The following is a 19025-nucleotide window of genomic DNA, read 5'->3' on the forward strand; positions in this document are numbered from 1 at the left end:
TGTGCAATCTTGGGCCCATTTTGGTCACAAAATGGTTTTCAGTACTAGATGATGCTCTTCTACCAACAAGAGTCGACATCCTGCAAAGACAATCTCAAGCCTATCAACCCAAATTCATTAAATATTCACACCTACAATTATTATGCTACTACGAGAAGGCAACCGATGCCAGACAAAACACCCACCAATACAGCCCAAGTCCAGATCAATTATCCATTTACCAGAATCTTTTGCGAATATTGTGTCTTTTGCTAGGATATAATTTACTCCAGGGGGGCACCACTTTTCGTGTAACAAACGTATGAAGTCCCTTTAAAGCACTGTTTGCTCGGTCTATAAAGTCCGGCAACGATTTGACAATAACAGTTATAGCAGTGTCGTCACCAATTGGAAAAACTTCTTCGGAGATCTATTATAAATAACCAGGCGTAAAAAAAACTATCCACATAAATTAAAAATAAAAGAGGACCTAGGATAGAACCTTGTGGCACTCTGTAATTCAGTGAGTAAACCTGTGAAACTTTATTATTTATTGCAATTTTTACACTTCTACCTCGCAAATACGACTCAAACCAACTCCCAACATTTATTCCTAAAACCCAACTTCAACAATCTATCCAACACAATTCCAAAATCAATAGTATCAAAAGCTTTCTTGAAATCTATAAAAATTATTGTGCAAAAATAATTATTTTCCAGAGTACCGTTTAACTTATCAGTTAAATTTAAAGCAGCATGCACAGTTGAATGTCTTTTTCTAAAACCATATTAATTTTCAGACAGAAATCCGCAATTTGTTAAATGCTCATATAGTCTTTTGTGAACTATTTTTTCATATATCTTTGAAATGAAGGGTAGTATTGATATAGGTCCCCAGTTTGAGAGGTCACTTAGAGTCCCAGACTTTGGGAGCGGGATGACTTTGGTCATTTTCAGCGAATAGGGAAATTGACCCTTTGTCATTGACAGATTTATCAAAAATACTAGTACTGGAAGAATATTCGGAAGCATTGATTTTAGAAAAGTCTCTCATTTTCTTTCGTTCAGTAGAGTTAACTAGATTATGTTGATCCTTAATGCGCTGCATACGAAAGCATTTTTACATCAATCATTCGTAGAGGCTCATCATCAACCCACGGTTTTCTCGCTGCTTTTTCTCTTATGTTCATACTTTTCAGTGGGTATGTCAATTCATAAAGACCTAGTAGCGTGGTGCTGAATTTTTCAGAAGCCAAAGTTGGGCTATTCTCCCTAAATATACTCTCCCAATTCACCGCACCTAGCTCTTCTGAAAACTTTTTAAACTTCACTGGCTTTTGATCTCGGATCTGTATATTACACTTCAGTACATATTTTTTTTTTCTGTTTAGTTCTAATTTAGCTAGGACTGGCAGGGAATCAGAGATAGGTGAAATTATAATTTTTGCGCTAGTAGTTGCTATTTGACGTGACAAAACAAATATGTTGTCAATCAAGGTCGCAGAATACTTGGTGATCCTTGTAGGAATTTTGATCACAGGGTATAAACCGTGAGATGTCATGAAATTTAAAAAATTCAAGATTCAAACCAGCTAGTATTTTCAAATTATAATTCAAATGACCCTTTATCAAAAATTGCAAAACTAGCAGGGAACAGAGCTGTTTTCTTACAAGGATATAGAAATACATTTAATTATCCATTAAAAACTGATGGGGGGGTGTTTGAATTATGTGCTCTTCTCACTGAGAATTACGTGAAGAAACGTAACTAGCGTCGTTTTGAATATAAACATGTTTAGTATGATGAAGGAGAAGTTCCCCCATTTGTTTAGAGGGCGCTAGTTCTAATGAAAAACAAAACTTAATTTTTGTTCTCTCTTTATTGTAGGAGAACTCCGGTCAGAAGCCAGTGGTGAAAACATTAAGCACCACTAATGAAAGGGAGAAATCGCACTGCAGAACAACTCTAGAAATGTTCATCTACGACTATAATTCAGATGATTGTGAACGACTGAAAGAAGTGGCTAATCTCGGGCATCCAGCATTGCATTATGTAATTTATTTAGCCCCCCCCCCCTCACTTACCACTACTATGTGGAAATTTATTATCGTGTTTTAGGTTAATAAAATCCTTTGAAGAAATAACATATTCTTTTCAGGTTACCTTAAATTCTTTAAAAAAAACATTAAATCTTCTCGTTTTTGTTTCAGGAGGAATCGATTGTTTCGGCGGACCCTCCTTTGGAAGATATTCCAACGCCAGAAGGAGATCTGTTTTTTGCTGGCAGCCAAATGGAGCTACTAATGGAGGCAATTGGCGATTTAACTCTCGTAAGTTCTTCATATTGATTATATTGCATTCATAGCTATATATCTCCCATCTTCCTTAATAGGTTATGAAATAGTGTTCTAACCGTGATAAGTTTTATCTCTTTCTTTTCTTTCCTCTTTCTTCGTTCTGTTTCTGTGCGTCTGTTTAGCATGAAGAGATTTTGTTCGTACTTTTCAGGTCATTGGAATCAAGAAATGTTGTTTTCATAATATTTGACATCCTTAAAAATATATATATATATTCCTTTTCAGGTTAAAAACAAATCCAACTCAAATAAATAAATTTTCTTATTATTTTTCTAGGTTGTAACTGGAGGTAAAATAGCAGCAGCAGGGGAACTGGCAATCTCTACGATGATATTGGATCCTATTTGATGATGAAGACAATTTACTCGCTCCAAAATATTGACGCATTACTGAAAATTTATGGAATGAAATCTTAGGGGGTGAGTGGTAGTGTTCATTCCACCTCTTCTAATATTTCAACAGGGGATGGTAATGGTAGTTCGGCTCAGTCAAGCAATTTCAAACAGGAATGTGTATTTAGGGAGGATTTTCGGTGGACTGGCCATCACAGTCTCGATACAGTAAGTTAGGGGATTTTAAACCTCCCTCCATTCCCCTTATTCACAGTGACGGTAAGGAGGAGATCAACTATTTTATTCATCGAGAATCTGGATCTGAATCTCATTAAATTAAACAAAAGTTAAGTTGGGTAGGGAGTAAACAACGAAGGATTTTTCACAAATATTTGTCGACTAACGGGGGGGGGGTCAGAGTTTAAGATATGATAGCCTCTTGAAATTTTTTGACTGTTTTGTTTTTGATTTCCACAAATAAACCATTAAAGAATCATGCAACAATGAAAAATCTCGAAAACGCGATGGTAGTGGAAAAAATTATCCAAAAGTAAATTTTGGTTGTTCGGAGCGCAAGTGTCCGGTGTTCTTAACGGAAATTAGCTTGTTTAAAAAAGGGAAATGAAAATCTTAGGTTGGTTATTTTGGCATTTCAACAGATTTATGTCAATATGACACAGAACTCGCAAAAGGGGAAAGAGGAAAAATAAAAAAGGGATTTTGTATTCGGTAAGAACACCGGCAATAGACATTGTAAAAAATTAGGTTTGGCTCCTCTATAAGCCCCGTAATTAGGTAGAATCATATGAAATTTTTCCCCGTTCTTGTTATTAGTTTTTTCCTTTACTGTTAGCAATGCTACGCCTGCCCCATATGGTACTGAATTTACAGCAGAAGAGATTAAAGCTGCAGTACGAAAGCTGAAGAACAAAAAAGAACCGGGAGTATGTGGCCTGACATCAGAACTCCTTAAAAGTGCTGATCCATCCGTGACCCTCTAGCTACAAGTGCTGCTTTATACTGCGTGGGGTTCTGAAATGATCTCATCAGACAGGATGACAGGAATACTTTTGCCAGTCTACAAGAGGAAAAGAAGTAAAGCAGAATATAATAGTTATCGTGGCAAAACTCTGCTCTCGGTATCCAGCAAACTCTTCGCCATACTGCTCCTCAAGCGGGTAACAAAGTACTTCCATCCCTTTCGTCACCACTAGCAAGCTGTGTTCATGCCGGATAGATCCACTACAGAAAAAATCCACACAAAGAGACAGCTGATAGAGAGAACTCTTGAATCCAAAAGGAAGGCATACATTACCTTCGTCGATTTTCAATCTGCTTTTGACACTGTCGACAGACAGCCACTGTGGCTGATCCTTCAATCTGCTGGTGTACCTAAGAAAATTGCCAATCTGTTCAATGAACTGTACAATAAGACCGAAAGCGCTCTCATTGTAAATAGCCAGCTCTCCTCACTTTTTTCAAATTAGAAACGGTGCTCGGCAAGACTACGATGCTGCTCCCGAACTCTTAATTTGTGTCATGGACCATGTTCTCAACAAATCGCAGCTGCATTCGTTTGGCATCGATTCTACTGGAAGAATTCTGTCAGATGTTGACTTTGCTGATGACGTTGCATTGGTTTGGAAAAATCTCACTGACATCAAAACTGCCCAGGTAACGCTAGCATCTCCTAAGGAAAACTTGGCTTAAATGGAAACTAGATAAAGACCGAACTACTACTTGTGGTCAAGACACCATGCAACCCCTTGAAAACTAAAGAAGTATGCGGCTAAGATGTAGGGATAGTCACCCATTTCAGCTACCTTCGTTCAATCGTCTGCTCAAATGGAAATCTAGATGGAGATATAACAGCAAGAATGGCAAAGACTAACGCTGTTTTTGGCTGCCTTCTGAAAACCATAATCCACAAACCCCTGATCAGCCGTCTCACGAAAGCTCGTATCTACTCTGCCTCGGTAGCAAGTTTTGTGCTGTACTCGTCAAGAGACTTGGCCTTTGACTCAGTCACGGGTTACGAAGGTAGATGCTGTCCATACGAAACACCTCCGCAAAATCGAACAAGCTAGGTGATCCTTCAAATTACCACCACTGTCCGAACAGCTAGAGTTAGCTACGTTGGTACGGTCATTTACTTCGCCCAACCACTGAAACACCTGCCTGATTTATATTCACACTTCGATGCAACTGCAAACGGTTGAAAACTCCCAAGAGGTAGACCATGTGTTAGATAGGCAGATATCATCTGCGATCGACTCACAGTGTCGGGCATTGACCCCAGCAGAGCTCCTATCCTCACCCAAAAAAGGCCACTCTGGAGACGATTAACGGCACAGACGTCTGGTTCCCTCTGTAAGACGACACTATCGAACAAAAGCTTTAAGTCAAGTAAGTCAGACTGTTATTAATCTATCACTCTCCCCGAGTAAAAAATATAGGGAACCTCACTAATGACACATGTGCCACTCACCATTTAAGACTGAAAAAACTTTTAACGATCATATAAAACATTGCAGGCTACATGGTAATTAGAGTGTAGAGATGCTTGTAGGAGACAAAGCTACTTCAAAACTTAAAAGATTTCCAAATTCCTTGCTAAAGAGCGATAAAGCACCTTTGGATTGTGAGGCGGCATTGTTGGACGTATCTGACCCATCAAGACCAAATATCGTCAAAGAGCATAAGGCCGTAGCTGTTTCCTTTTACCATGCACAACTAGATTCAGCTAACAAAATGCAGTTGGTTATAAAAAGTCTATTATAAAATTATGTAAGCATAGGTAGCACTTCGAGCGTATTGAAAATATGTGGCTTACAACATTCCTAAGTCAGTACGCCTTTCTTCTTAATGTCTTCTTTTGAATGCTTTACGCAATTATGTAGTGATAGGATTTATCAACAGGCAGGGTGTTACCACCAGCATAAGTAAGAATATTGCCTCTGCAATAGACTATTAGTTTTATGTTTGCATTCTCTTTGAGACCTATCATCTCTGAAAATGTTTCTCTGGCATATCCACCACTATTATATTTTCCTTTTTTCGGTATTCCAAAGAAATATAGTTGCTCACCTTCATGACAGCGCATGCATACATTTCTATTAAGACCGCCATTACTGCTTATTTCTTAGTTTAGATATTCATCTTTCAGAGCATTCAATGCTACGATATCTTCTCATGTACACATACTTTTTCAATGTTTTCATTTGTATATGCATTTCGTCAAATCCTCTCTTAACATGACACCTTTTCTCTTCTTTTAGTTGATATTCAATACAATATTCAATATTCCATTTTGTGACATACATGTTTTTTATTCCGGTTTCATCTACAATCTCATCGCGCGTTTCAATATTGCTACCATTGTGTTCAATGTATCTCTTGATTCACCATCATTAGCTCTATTAATATTTGCAGACACTGTTCTTTTCATCAATTCACTTTTGAATTTATCAGAAGTATTATCAATAAATGGTCTTTTTATTTTACTAGCGATTTCACTGTCTATTATTAAATTACTTTTACATAGGCTGCAGTTCTGACATGCTGATAGAATATGGTTTATAACATTGATTCAGCAGTGTATCTGGCTTGGTCATGCTTGCTTTTCAATGGTAACGCCAGAACGATGACTATATAATTTATCAATTGGCCATGCGTTACCAGAACCATAAGCAAGAAGTTTGCCCTCATCGTCCACTATTAGTTTTAGATTTGCATTTTATTTTAGCACTAAACTTTCTGGAAATGTTACTCTTACACATCCACCGCTTTGACGGTGGAAATTCTTGAGCATTCCACAGAAATTTAAGTTCTTACTTTAACGACAATATACACATACATTTCAAGTAAGATCTCCAATACTGCTTGTTTCACTCTTCAAATACTAATCTTTGTGAGATTTACTGCTAACTGTAACTTTATCATGTACACAATCTTTCTTGATACTGAATCCATTTCCACTGTTCCACTGGTGTTTACACACTAACTCACTCCGGCAAAATATATTCCTTTTGCTGCGGGTACCCATTTAAAGCACACACAAATCTAATTTTTCACTTTTCATAGATTTCTTGCTTTTGTTAGGAGATTTTCTTAGGCCCTTTCTAGAAATGTGCAATATATAAATGAGAGACAAGTAAGATTTTTATTTTTCCAAAATTCTTTCTTCTGTGTTTCAAAAAAGTTAAACACCTGTATCCATAAAGATATTAATTATGAAAAAAGCAAAAAATCATAATACAAAAACATTACAAAGTAAAAATTCGATATAGCAAAATGTTAAAACTTAAATTTCTGCAAAAAAAATGAAATACTCATTTCTTTCAAAAGACTAGCCGTCTCTCGTCTAGCCGAAGCCTGGGCCCCTCCCCGGGATGGGTAAGCGCAGACCAAACTCTCCCCCGACCACCGTCTATCTGCTGGTTGCAGACCCCTTCAGACCGAGCGAGACCTCCACCGCGAGGGTGTTTATTAATAAAAATATATTTTCACATAAAAACAATAATACCGTGAAAACTGAAATCCAAAAAAGGATAATTCAATACACTAATATTGAAAAAAAGTAAAATTCAAGTCACTAAAATCTTAAAAAACAAAAATTAATGGGAGGTGTTCTGGGGAGGGGGCCCAAACTTCGGCTAGGTGATATGGGGTACTGAAAATGGCCTTTTGAAGGAAATGAGCGATTCATTTTTTGAGAAATTTCAGTTTTTAACATTTTGCTATAGCAAATTTTTAGTTTTTAATATTTTTAGTTTTAATGTGTTTTCTAGTATATGTAGAAGATCCTGAGCTAATCGTGTAGAGAAAATCCTACATGTATCCTTACCCTAGGTTTATCGAAAGTGTAATACAAAATTAATATGTAGAAGCAAATTTATTGTAAAATTTTAGTACAAACCTTGTCAAGCATATCAATAATGAGATTTGTCACTATATCAAAATTGACAAAGTCCTTCTATGTGAAAAAATCAGATTTTTCAGCACTTTAATCGGGTACCCAAAGTTAAAAGAACATAGTTTCCTAGATCTTGAGTTAGTTTGTAAACACCAGTGGAACAGTGAACATGAATTGTCTCAAAAATTAGTGTGTAAATGATAGAGTTATCATTGCATTGAATACTCACAAAGATAAATGTCTGAACTACGAAAAAAGTAGTATTAGAGGTCGTATTGGAAATGTATGTGTTTGTTGTCATAAAAGTAGAAACTTAAATTTATTTGGAGTGTCCAAAAATTTCCATCGTCAAAGTGGTGGATATGCACGAGCAACATTTCCAGAGAGGCTAGCGCTCAAAGATAATTCAAATCTAAAACTAATAGTTGACGATCAGAGCAAACTACTTGCTTATGGCTGTGGCAGCACATTATCGATCGATAAGTCGCATAGTCATTTTCCTTGCATTACCATTCAAAAGAAAGCAAGATGAAGACAGACATACTGCTGTATCAATGTTATAAAGCATATCTTATCGACAGCCCAGAACTGCAACCTATTTAAAATTAATGTAATAATAGACAGTGAAATCGCAAGTAAAATAAAAGCAGCATTGATAGATAATACCCCTGATGACTATAAGAATGAATTGATGAAAAGAACACTGTATACAGACATTAGTAGTGCTAATGGTGGTGAATCAAGAGATAAATTCATTGAACATAATTATAACAATGTTGAAACACGCGATGAGTTTGTAGATGAGACCGCACTAAAGACATGTAATGACACAAATGGAATAATGAGTATTGTACTGGATTCAAACTAAAAGAAGAGAAAAAGTGTCCTGTTAAGAAAGAATATGACGAAACATCTTATGAGAGGAAACTCACACATCGAAAAAGCGTGTTTACAAGATCATCGTAGCATTGAATGCTCTGAAAGATGAATAACTGAATTACGAGATAAGCAGTAATGGAGACCTTACTGAAAATGTATGCATGTATTGTCATGAAGGTGAGAAACTAGATTTCTTTAGAGTACCGAAAAAATTCCAATGTTTTAGTGGTGGATATACCAGAGTAATATTTCCAGAGATGATAGTGCTCAAAGAGAATGCAAACATAAAACTAATCGTTGATTACGAAGGCAAACTTCTTGCTTATGTTGGGGTTAACACCTTGTCCGTTCATAAATCCTATCACTACATTTCTGCAATTACTTACTTGTACTTGTACTTGTAACAGGACCACACAAGGACGCCACACCCGGCATCTAGAAGACTAAGCATGGATAACTCCCATTTGTCAAGATCTCGTGCCTACTCTTCAGCAAACCGGAGCCAGCAGCTCTCCCATTTTCTGCCAAATCTTCAAAATCCGCCAATGGGGTTAAGGTCGTTTTTGGCAGTTGCTCACCAATTCTTTGATTGACCGCCAGGTCGCCTGCACCAATCTGGCAACGGGGCAACTAGAAGCACTTATTTTATGATGCGGTCATTGGGTCTTCTAAGGACATGGCCAAGCAAACGCAGTCTTCTCTGTTTGACAATCGTGGCGGTGGGATCGATTTTACAGCAGTGGTGGCGCACATCAACATTTGAGATTCTGTCGGAGCATTGAATCTTCAGGATTTTTCGTAGACAGTAGTGGTCAAAGACTTCCTAATCATGGTGACGAAGTGCTTTCAGTGGCCAAGTTTCGACTGCATAGAAGAGAACAGATCTAACAGCCGGCTCTTTGCAAAGATAATATAACAATACTTTTGCAAACATAATACAATAATAGACTTAGAAATTGTAAATAAAATAAGAAGGGCATTGTCAGATGTCATTTCAAATGAATATAAAGATGAATTTATGAAAAAAGTGTCTGGGAATTTAATTATCCTCTAAATCGGTACCTGGAGAAATCTTGGGAAGGTAAGCAGGAAAGGTGTGCGAAAGCAGAGAATGGTTCCCCCCCCCCATTGCACTTCCTGGCTGAAGGGCCACAAAACTTAATTTTGCTTACTTTAATAGTGCTAATGATAGTGAATTAAGGGACACAGTTATTGAACGTAATAAGAGCAGTGATGAAACGTACAATAGATTGGTGGATGTGACTTCAAAGAAAAATGTCTATAAGCCAAAATGTAACAATGAACATTGAGTTGAATACGAAGTAAGAGAACAGAAAAAGTTTCCTATCAAGAGACAACATATGGAATTATTTTATGAAAGAGATTTTAAACATCCAAAAAACTTTCTATGATATCAATAATGTGTAATATTGTATATAATGATGTGTAACTATTTTTTTTTCTTTTGTATTAGATTGTTATGATTCCTTTAGTCTAAGACTAGCAGAATTAATGGAATTTATAAACGTATAAGGAAAGAATAATCTTAAAGACTAATTATGTTAAACACTAATAAAATGCAAATGGGCCTAATTCAAAGAAAGTTCAAGTTAAAATCCTTCTGAAATTGAGTGACAGCCAAGATTTCTCGAAAAAACCTCGTGAAATACTATGTGTGGCATATGCATAAACCTTAGAAAATAATAAAAATTTGATATAAATCTTAAAATACAGAAAAAAATCGGTTAAAACCCTAAAATATAAAGCAAACAGGCCTAATTCAAAGAAAGTTGAACATAAAAACCTTCTAAAAATGAGCGACAGCGAAGGGCTCTCGAAAAGAACCTGTAAATTACCCTATGTTGGATATGCATAAAGCCGTGAAAAAAAAAATGAAACAAATCTTAAAAATATATAAAAAAAATCGGGCAATACTATCAAAATATAAAGCAAAAGGGCCTAATTCAAAGAAGGCTGAACTTAAAAGTCTTCTGAAACTGAGTGATAGTAAAGGGCTATCGAAAAAACCACGTGAAATACTCTTTGTGTTAACAAACTTTTGTTGTATTTCTAAGGTTTTTCTGGTACCACCTCCTCCGAACAAAAATAATCCCCTCCCAGAACTCTGGACCCTGCTGGTGCTACCCTCCTGGAACGTTCACGGCGAGTGACAGCCAAGAGGTCTCGAAAAACCCTCGTAAAATACTGTGTCTGATATGCATAATCCATGAAAATAATAAAAAATAAGAAACAAATCTTAAAAATCTAAAAATTATACAAATATAAAACTTAAAAGCAAAAAGGCCTATTTCAAGGAAAGATGAAGTTAAAATCCTTCTGAATTTGAGTGGTAGCCAAGACCTCTCGAAAAAACCTCATGAAATACTCTTTGTTGCATATGAATTAACCCGAGAAAATAATACAAATAGGAAACAAATCTTAAAAATACAGAAGAAAATCGGTTAAAACCATCAAAATATAAGGTAAACAAGCCTAATTCAAAGAAAGATGAACTTAAAACCTTCTGAAAATGAGTGACAGCGAAGACTTCTAAAAAAACCTCGTGAAATACTTTGTTTAGCATATGCATAAGCCCGAGAAAATAATAAAAATATGAAACAAATCTTAAAAATATAGAAAAGAAATCGGTTAAGACTCTCAAAATATATAGCAAATGGCCTAATTCAAAGAAAGTTGAACCTAAAAGTCTTCTGAAATCGAGCGACAGCCAATGGCTAGAGAAAAAAGACTCGTGAAATACCCTTTGTGTTAACAAATTTTTGTTGTATTTGTAAAGGTTTTTGTGTACCTCCTTCTCCGATCAAAATAACCCCCTCCCCAAACAAAAATAAAACTAGATACGACCCTGCCGGTAATATCCTCCTGCAGCGCTCTCTTTCAAAGCACCCGGCAAAGGTTGAGACCTCTGCGAAGATCGGGAACAAGGTGAAATTCAAGACACAAAGATATAATAAAATAAAAAAAAATAAAAAAAAGACACGAGGTTGAACTTCTAACATAAGTGGATTATCTAATTCTATTTCAAAATGTACGCCACGAGTTGTGTAATGGTATACCGCTTTGTTTCTAAAGAGGGGTGCAGCCTCTTCTTGCTGCCTTCTTTCCAAGCAAGCATCAACCCGCTGTTCAAGCTGGTCGCCTACCAGATGTTTCTAATTTTTTGAGAGCGTCACTGGAATACTTTTGAATACGACCTAATTTTGTATCGTCTGTTGTGAGCGAGGTATAAAAATTAAAAATGAACGACATTTTTAAAATGTTTTTACCTCAGTGTATAATGATGTCCTTAATTTTGGAAAAAATAATTGTGTTACAATGGGTTGAAAAAGAAATAATGGCATGCTATTTTGTTTGTGGGTGGTTTCTCTCCCAAGGGGAAAATGAAATCATTGCTTGGAGTTAAAATCATGCATCTCAGGAACACAAATGTTTACAAGACAAAGAGTGTGAGGAATATCGCAGTAGAGCTGTTTGCGTATGAACTACGTTCCAAAAAAAGGAATCGCACCACGTTCTGAATAACATTTACCGCAGGAAGTACCTACCAAAAAGGGAACACATCACGTTCTGAGTAGCATTTGCGGCAAGAAGAACCTACGAAAAAGGAATTGCAGGCTCTAGATAGCCTGATCTATCAGGAAATACATAAACCATTCCTACTAATGTATTTAGGTTCTTACCACCATAAGATGATGTTTGACGCTGCATTTATGAGAGCAGGATTTTTTTGCAAACCAAAATAACCAAGTTATAAACTTTTATGCAAATATTTTCTTTCCATGGGCACCAACGATTCCGAAGAGACACTTACAATCACTATTGCTACTTTCGTATACTCAACTAATTGAAACTAATTTTAACATATGTGGAGAAAACTTATCTTGGGACGGAGATAGTGCAAATTTTAAAACATCAAAAATACTCCAATTAAATAAAATGGAACTGAAAAATTATGCAGAGCCGTAATACCGATATACTTGGAGGGTTGGCCCAAAGAATCCCCCTTGATTATGTTAACAGCCTGAAAAAACAATCAGGAACATAGTCCAAAAGGGATAGACGGGGGCCAGAGGACCGGGGTCCCCCTGATATAGTAAATTTTTCCAAATTTCTTGCAACTTCCTATTTATATTATCAAAATGTTTTGTTTTGTTTTTTTACTTGGCTCCTGCTGAAAAATTCCTGATTATGTACCTGTACATTCCGAAATCAAATGCAAACACCTTCCCCCAAATGTGATCGATTACTACAACCTAGTTACCATGACAATAAGCCTTAGAAAAAGACGGGGTAAATGTTTAGTTTCGTCAAAAGCTGTCTAAACTGGAAACTATGCTGCGAAGCAGCATAGTTTCTAGTTTAGAGCACTTAGAAATACTAATTCTAGAAGCGCATCCCCGCGGGTAGCAGGACGAGGTCTGTATTCTATTTTACTGAATAATTATTCGCTCTGAACCCTGAAAGAGCAAATAAAAAGTAGGTCATAAATATACACTAACAATTCAACCAATCAGAATACAGACCTCACCCCACTGCCCGCGGGGCTGATGGACTAATTGGCTTCGCTCCTTAGGTAATACTCACTCGCGAGAATCACTATTCAACCAAATTTGTTTCACCAGGATTTTAAAACAAATTTAATCTCGAACTGAAAAACTGTATGATCTCCATTCCTTCCGAATGCATTTCTTCAAATCAACGGAACATAAACGTAATATTTAACTAATCGCTCTGATTCACCGGTTCACTGGCTAGTTTCATCTCGAAAGTGAAAGTGAAAGTGGATAATTAGCATTAATGGATATTTGAGTTCTTTAATTATCTGTTGACTTCCTACTATACAGAAATTACCAGTGATGACTGGAATTAGTATTTCGAATATAATCTCATTCATACTGTACAACCCCAAAATTTCCCTTGGCTTCAAAACCCTGCCCACTTTACGCATTTTTAGTTTGTCCCATGGAGGAGGAGGGTCAACCAGAAATGGAATTAGCATTTCTAAGTGCTCTAAACTGGAAACTATGCTGCTTCGCAGCATAGTCCCCAGTTTAGACAGCTTGTGGCGAAACTAAACGTCTACCAAAGGTGGCAGAAGGTACACCTATGATAAATAGAGAAAATGGTTATTTTTTAGTTAGACCCTAAAATCTGTTCCCTTAAGGTCGAGTGCGTTTGATCCAGGTCCAAATAAAATTGAGAAACTAAACATTCACGTTAATTCTTACCTTGGTTTAAATTCAGCAATAAAGTTAACATCCAAGCAAAGCATTTCATATTGTAGATCGTATTTGATACAAAAATCAACCCCATCACTCGTCAGAGATTATCAAGCTCTCCAGGTTTTCTGCACAAAATTTGTATTACTGCAATATTAGTAACTGGAACGGTTTATGACGTCTTGATAAGGTTGACCAATAGAAATCGAAAATACGTTGCGACACCTTGCTTATGCAAAGCACCATTTTAGAATTGAGTAAGCTCCGCTCGCGCTTACTTGCTTCAAGAATTCATGCTTGGGTAATTAAAAATGTACGAAGATCAAAACATAATTTATTATTAGGTATGTAAGCAAGGAGGGGGAACGGAATTTAAAATTATGTCCCTTTTATCATAGTTGCAGGTGGCTCCCCCTCTTCAATCCCTCATATGGGGTAGTCCCTGACGTAAAATTCCTCCCGCCTAAAATCCCCCTGACCAATCTCCTCTCGCTGAAACTTTCCCTCAGACAATTTCACCTGGATAATTCCCCTCTCGCTGAAAATTTCCCTCAGACAATTTCTACAAAAAACGACTTTTTTTCGTTTGATTTCAGATTATTTCTCAAGTCTTATTGAAAATCCCCTCCTCCTTGGAAAATTTCCCTCAGACAATTTCCCTATCCCATAGAAAGTCCCTCTCGCGGAAAATTCCCCAACGGAAAATACTCCCGTAGAAAATCGCCCCCCTAAAAAATCCCACAGACTCTTCCGCTGCAAACTTTCCCCCGGCAATTCCTCCAAAATATTCTCTTCACGCGCAAAATTGAGCAGCCAAAGAGAAAGCAACACAAATAAAAAAAATCCGTAAATGAATTGCGGAAAATTCCACCGTGAAAAAACCCCTGGAATATTCCCACCGGAAAATTCCCTCTTCATGGAAATCTGTCAACAGAAAATTTCCCCTTAGTATTTCCCATTAATAAATACTAACTATAAATAATTACCATGTTTACAATCTACAGCCTTTTTCCAACTCTGTGCGGGAGGTCACGTTATCACAGAGGCATAGTTACTAGAAATTCGACCAATAGATATAATAGACCAACCATAAAATAGACCAATAGACCATAAAATAAAATAACCATAAAATAGACCAATAGACCAACCATAAAATTTTGATTGGATGACTTTGCAAAAAAATGGGGCGTTGGGAGGGAACTAGTCCTTCAATCTTTTTAGTCACTCAAAAAAATCACGAGGACTTCTAATTCAGTTTGAAGGTATTCCCTATCCTCTAGGACCATTGGTTCGATACAATCACTTATTGGAAAAAAAAACACAAGAAATAAACGCATATCCGTGATCTTTCTTCTGGCAAAAAAAAATCCATTGTAGATAAGTGCTTGAAACCTATATATCAGGGATCTCTGATATGCTGAATCTGATGATGTGATTTTTATTAAGAACTTTGGGGAGAGGGAGGGTTGTTCAAAAACTGTTGTCTTAAGAATCAGGCGAATTTTTTTGGGCTTGTAGCATTTGAAAGATAACATTAAACTTGAACTTATACACCAAGACAAATTGTAATTGGCACTAACTAATATACTAACCTGCGACTTTAAGAAAATGCTAATTTAGCCAAACTGAATATTAGAAAATTAATTAGTCTCAACATGCATGAGGTTGAATACGAATATCGTGTTAGCCAATTAGTGTTTAATTATTTTTTTTTACTTATTGGCGAACCAAGAACGCTGTACTCAGCCTTGTAGCGTTTGAAAATTCAGCGTTGCCAATTCCCACCTGTCGATTCAGGGACATTTTTAATTTTCAAATTCATAAGACTAAAATATGACACAGGCTTTGCTAAGACAGAGGGTAACATTAATTTACCAAAAATAATTTACAACATTTTAATGAGATATATTTAGAAAAACGATTTCACCCTTAAAATAAAGATAAGGGCAAAAATGAAATGTGACTGTTTGATTGGTTAAGTAGAAATTTAAACAACCACGTAAATCTTAAACATTGAAAAAAAAAGAAAAGGGGATGAAATATATCCAAGGAATAAGCTTAACACACAAGGCGCCGAAAAGCTTATGAAAATTTAGCATTCCTTTCAAGTCGCTTCGTACACTCATGAAAATGTGAGGGGGGGATTTATATTTCAAAATAGATGGGAGAGAAGGCAACTTTGTTTTTGTTTTTTTCCATGAAAATGCTTAAAAAAGGCACTTTTCAAAATACCCCCCAATATAATAATTATTTTTCTCAAAGCTAGGGGAGCAGGGGAGTCAAATCACGAAATCTTATGGAAGAGGGCAAGATGTATACTCAAGGAGGAGGGGGGTTGACGCAACAACATTGAAGACGTATCTAGAAATACCTAGGTGGGAGACAGCCCAAGATTGGTTTGGAACCACTGGTCTATATCGAATCCTGCAGTAACCAAGTCATCCTCTCATTAAAAAACGCACTGGTCATAGTATTACCTGTAGTTAATAAGTGCCAAAGCATTACCTGCAAACGGATATTTTGTTGATCTGGAATAATTACCAAAAACCGTTTGGTGAGCTACATTCTGAGAGAGAGGCAGCAGGACAATGAATGTCAAAGGCAGTTTTAGGAGGGCAGAGGAGACGCTTGTCCTGGGCTCGGAAATTATAGGGGTGAAAGATATCAAATAATTAGTCTAACAGTTATAACCATTTTGTAATTTTAGAAATTTCATTGTAAAAATAGAATAGAGGGCGCAGTTAATAAATGAAATTAACTAATAGATTATTAATTAATCAATAAAATAAAAACAAATCAAAAATAATTAATTAATAATAAGTAAACTACAATAGTTAATAATAATTAGAAAATAATCAAAAGATAAACTATAAATTAATTAATAAATTGAAAATTGTTTCGTTGATAAATAAATATTTTTTTTTGTTTGGTTTGCAAATTTTTGGGAGACAGGGAGTTGGAGACACTAATTGAGATTATGCCCCAGACGCAAGATAGGCTAGAACCTCCATTGATGTATATTCAATCGGTCTTTGATTTTCCTGATGTACATTATTCTGCTGGTCCTCCCTTAGAAAACGGCTTAGGAAATAATTCGTTCATTTGCACTTTGACTCAAATATTGGACGAAAGGCAAAGGTCCTTCCAAATGACAGTAATGCACGTGAACAAATAGATTTTCACGCTGGTAACAAGCTCAAAAAGACACATTGGGATTGTAAGAATTCGTTTTTTTTTCACCTATTTTAGCAGTAATTGTCGTAGCTACAGTTAAATGTCATTCTCAATCTGTTGTAATATTAAGAGACTTGCCTTTAACAATTTTAAAATTGAAATACTTCACGTTCTTCTTATATGAACGAAGTATGGTTTAAACCAAAGTCTGTTTAGGATATTATTACAATTTGGAGTTATTATGAAGGATGTCAATAGGGTATTATGTATTATTCTTATATTGGCACCAAACTGGTAATTTTCTGTGCTAAATGTAGGCCTACACGATTAAAAATGAATAATTAACCATTACAACTAAAATCAATTATTTCTCTAAATCACTATAGCTAATTAACCAATTAATCATTGTAAATAGGCCTATGAAGCAGATTTTCAGCAGCAAAGATTTTTATTTTTTGGTAGCATTTGAATTGTTTCAAACCATATATATACTAACTGATATTTGTTACAATTACTATCCACCTGAAATTTAAATACAAACCTCCACCTGAAAATGACTACCCCATAGGGGTAGTCATTTGACTCGCATTCGGCTTTCATTTTGCCAATGCAACACCATATCTCATTAGGGTTCTCTAACAGCCTATCACTACATTTATCTATAACGTCTGCCTTATGTTTACTAAGGATCTTAGAAAACTACGCTTAGTATAAACATCGTTAACAACACCAAACCGAGGTCTGCCACAATCGTTCCAAATACCATACCATAATTTAGAAGTTTCACATGCTCGTACAAGCTCAGGGTTAAGAGACCATCTAGGAACTTCAGATGCGACGCGTACTGTACGTTTAGGCACAGCAGCAGCTTCTGTACATCGCATGGCATGGATAAGCTCAGAACAGTATATGTTTAACAGAATCTGCTTTCACCAGCTGATATATCCGCATTCGGCTGAAGGAGCAGGAACGGTATTTTAATTTTCGCCAAAATACTGTCGAGAACACTTGAGTATGAAGTTAAGTCAATTTTGTTCCATTCATACTTTGAATATCCATTTCTTTTACTTGGGGACCTATTCTCAACATGCGTAACTTCGAATAAGCAGTTAATGATCAGAAACTGATCAAAAAGCAGGAAATGATCAGAAGCTGATACGCCGGTGTCAACGTGACATTTATCGAGTGTTTTTATATTGTTAGAACACAGAAAGAAATCCAAAGAGCTAGTGGAGCCTGAATTATGGACATAGGTGAAGGAGCAATCGTTCAAGACAGGTTGCAGATCAGCAAAAGTGGGTAAAAGGATTTGAGTCCTTGCATTAGCATTATCATTCAAATCAAAATTAAAGTCTTCCACAACGATTACCTGACCATGCTTATCTAAACATTCCCTGACAGAGTGCATTAGTTTGGCGCAGCTAACACTAAATCTCTCTTCCGAGGGAAGATCACGGTAGTCCGCTGGGAGATAGACGGAGAACACATATGTATCTCCAATTTTCACAGCTATGTAATGTTCGTCTTCAGTAACCAGCTGAGTGGTAAGACGAGTGTTGACAAGAATGGCAACCCCGCCTCAGGGTGTCCCTCTTCCCGAAGAGATAGCATACATAGCAATTAGTTGGATGCATTCAGTTAGTTTCAGTAGAGAGACAGAAAATGCGGTCAGGAAATGCTCCTGTAAGCATAGCACATCATTACAGCATAGTACACTGTCAAGAAAGGGTAATTTTTCAATTACACTGCCATTTATATTCCACGAGCACACCTTTAGCTGAGGAGTTGTCATTTATTCACCATTAGCTTCATTGCTATTGGATATTTTATACTATAGCGAGGATGGTCATCAGAACCGCAAAATGCACATTTTACACTTGGCAAAAAATAAGCAAGGGAGGGGGCCTAGGTGCCCTCCAATGTTTTTGGTCACTTAAAAAGGACACTAAAACTTTTATTATCCGTTAGAATGATCCATCTCGTGACTTCCTGTGACCACAGGGACTATACGATCAACCCTAGGACCCTACCCTTTCTGCTTACAGACAATTCTCAATCATACTGCAGAGATCTGTGTCCGTAGCCTCATCAGGAATGTGGCGTACAATGCGGAAGTGCAAGGAGTATTTTAGTTTTCCATCTTTCACG

General features: G+C 36.5%; 1 protein-coding gene across 1 annotated transcript in view; it reads right to left on the minus strand.

Annotated features, from left to right (window-relative positions):
- Nucleotides 1-14180, minus strand: part of LOC136028342 (heparan-sulfate 6-O-sulfotransferase 2-like) — a 106597-nt gene extending 92417 nt beyond the window's left edge. The window contains exon 1 of the mRNA XM_065706127.1: nt 13713-14180. Within this exon, the coding sequence (XP_065562199.1) occupies nt 13713-13797 (85 nt within the window). The 5' untranslated portion in view covers nt 13798-14180. The remainder of the gene's footprint in view (nt 1-13712) is intronic.
- Between the last annotated feature and the right edge of the window lie 4845 nt (nt 14181-19025).

This window comes from Artemia franciscana, chromosome 6, assembly GCF_032884065.1.
Source record: "Artemia franciscana chromosome 6, ASM3288406v1, whole genome shotgun sequence".
Taxonomy (NCBI): Eukaryota; Metazoa; Arthropoda; class Branchiopoda; order Anostraca; family Artemiidae; genus Artemia; species Artemia franciscana.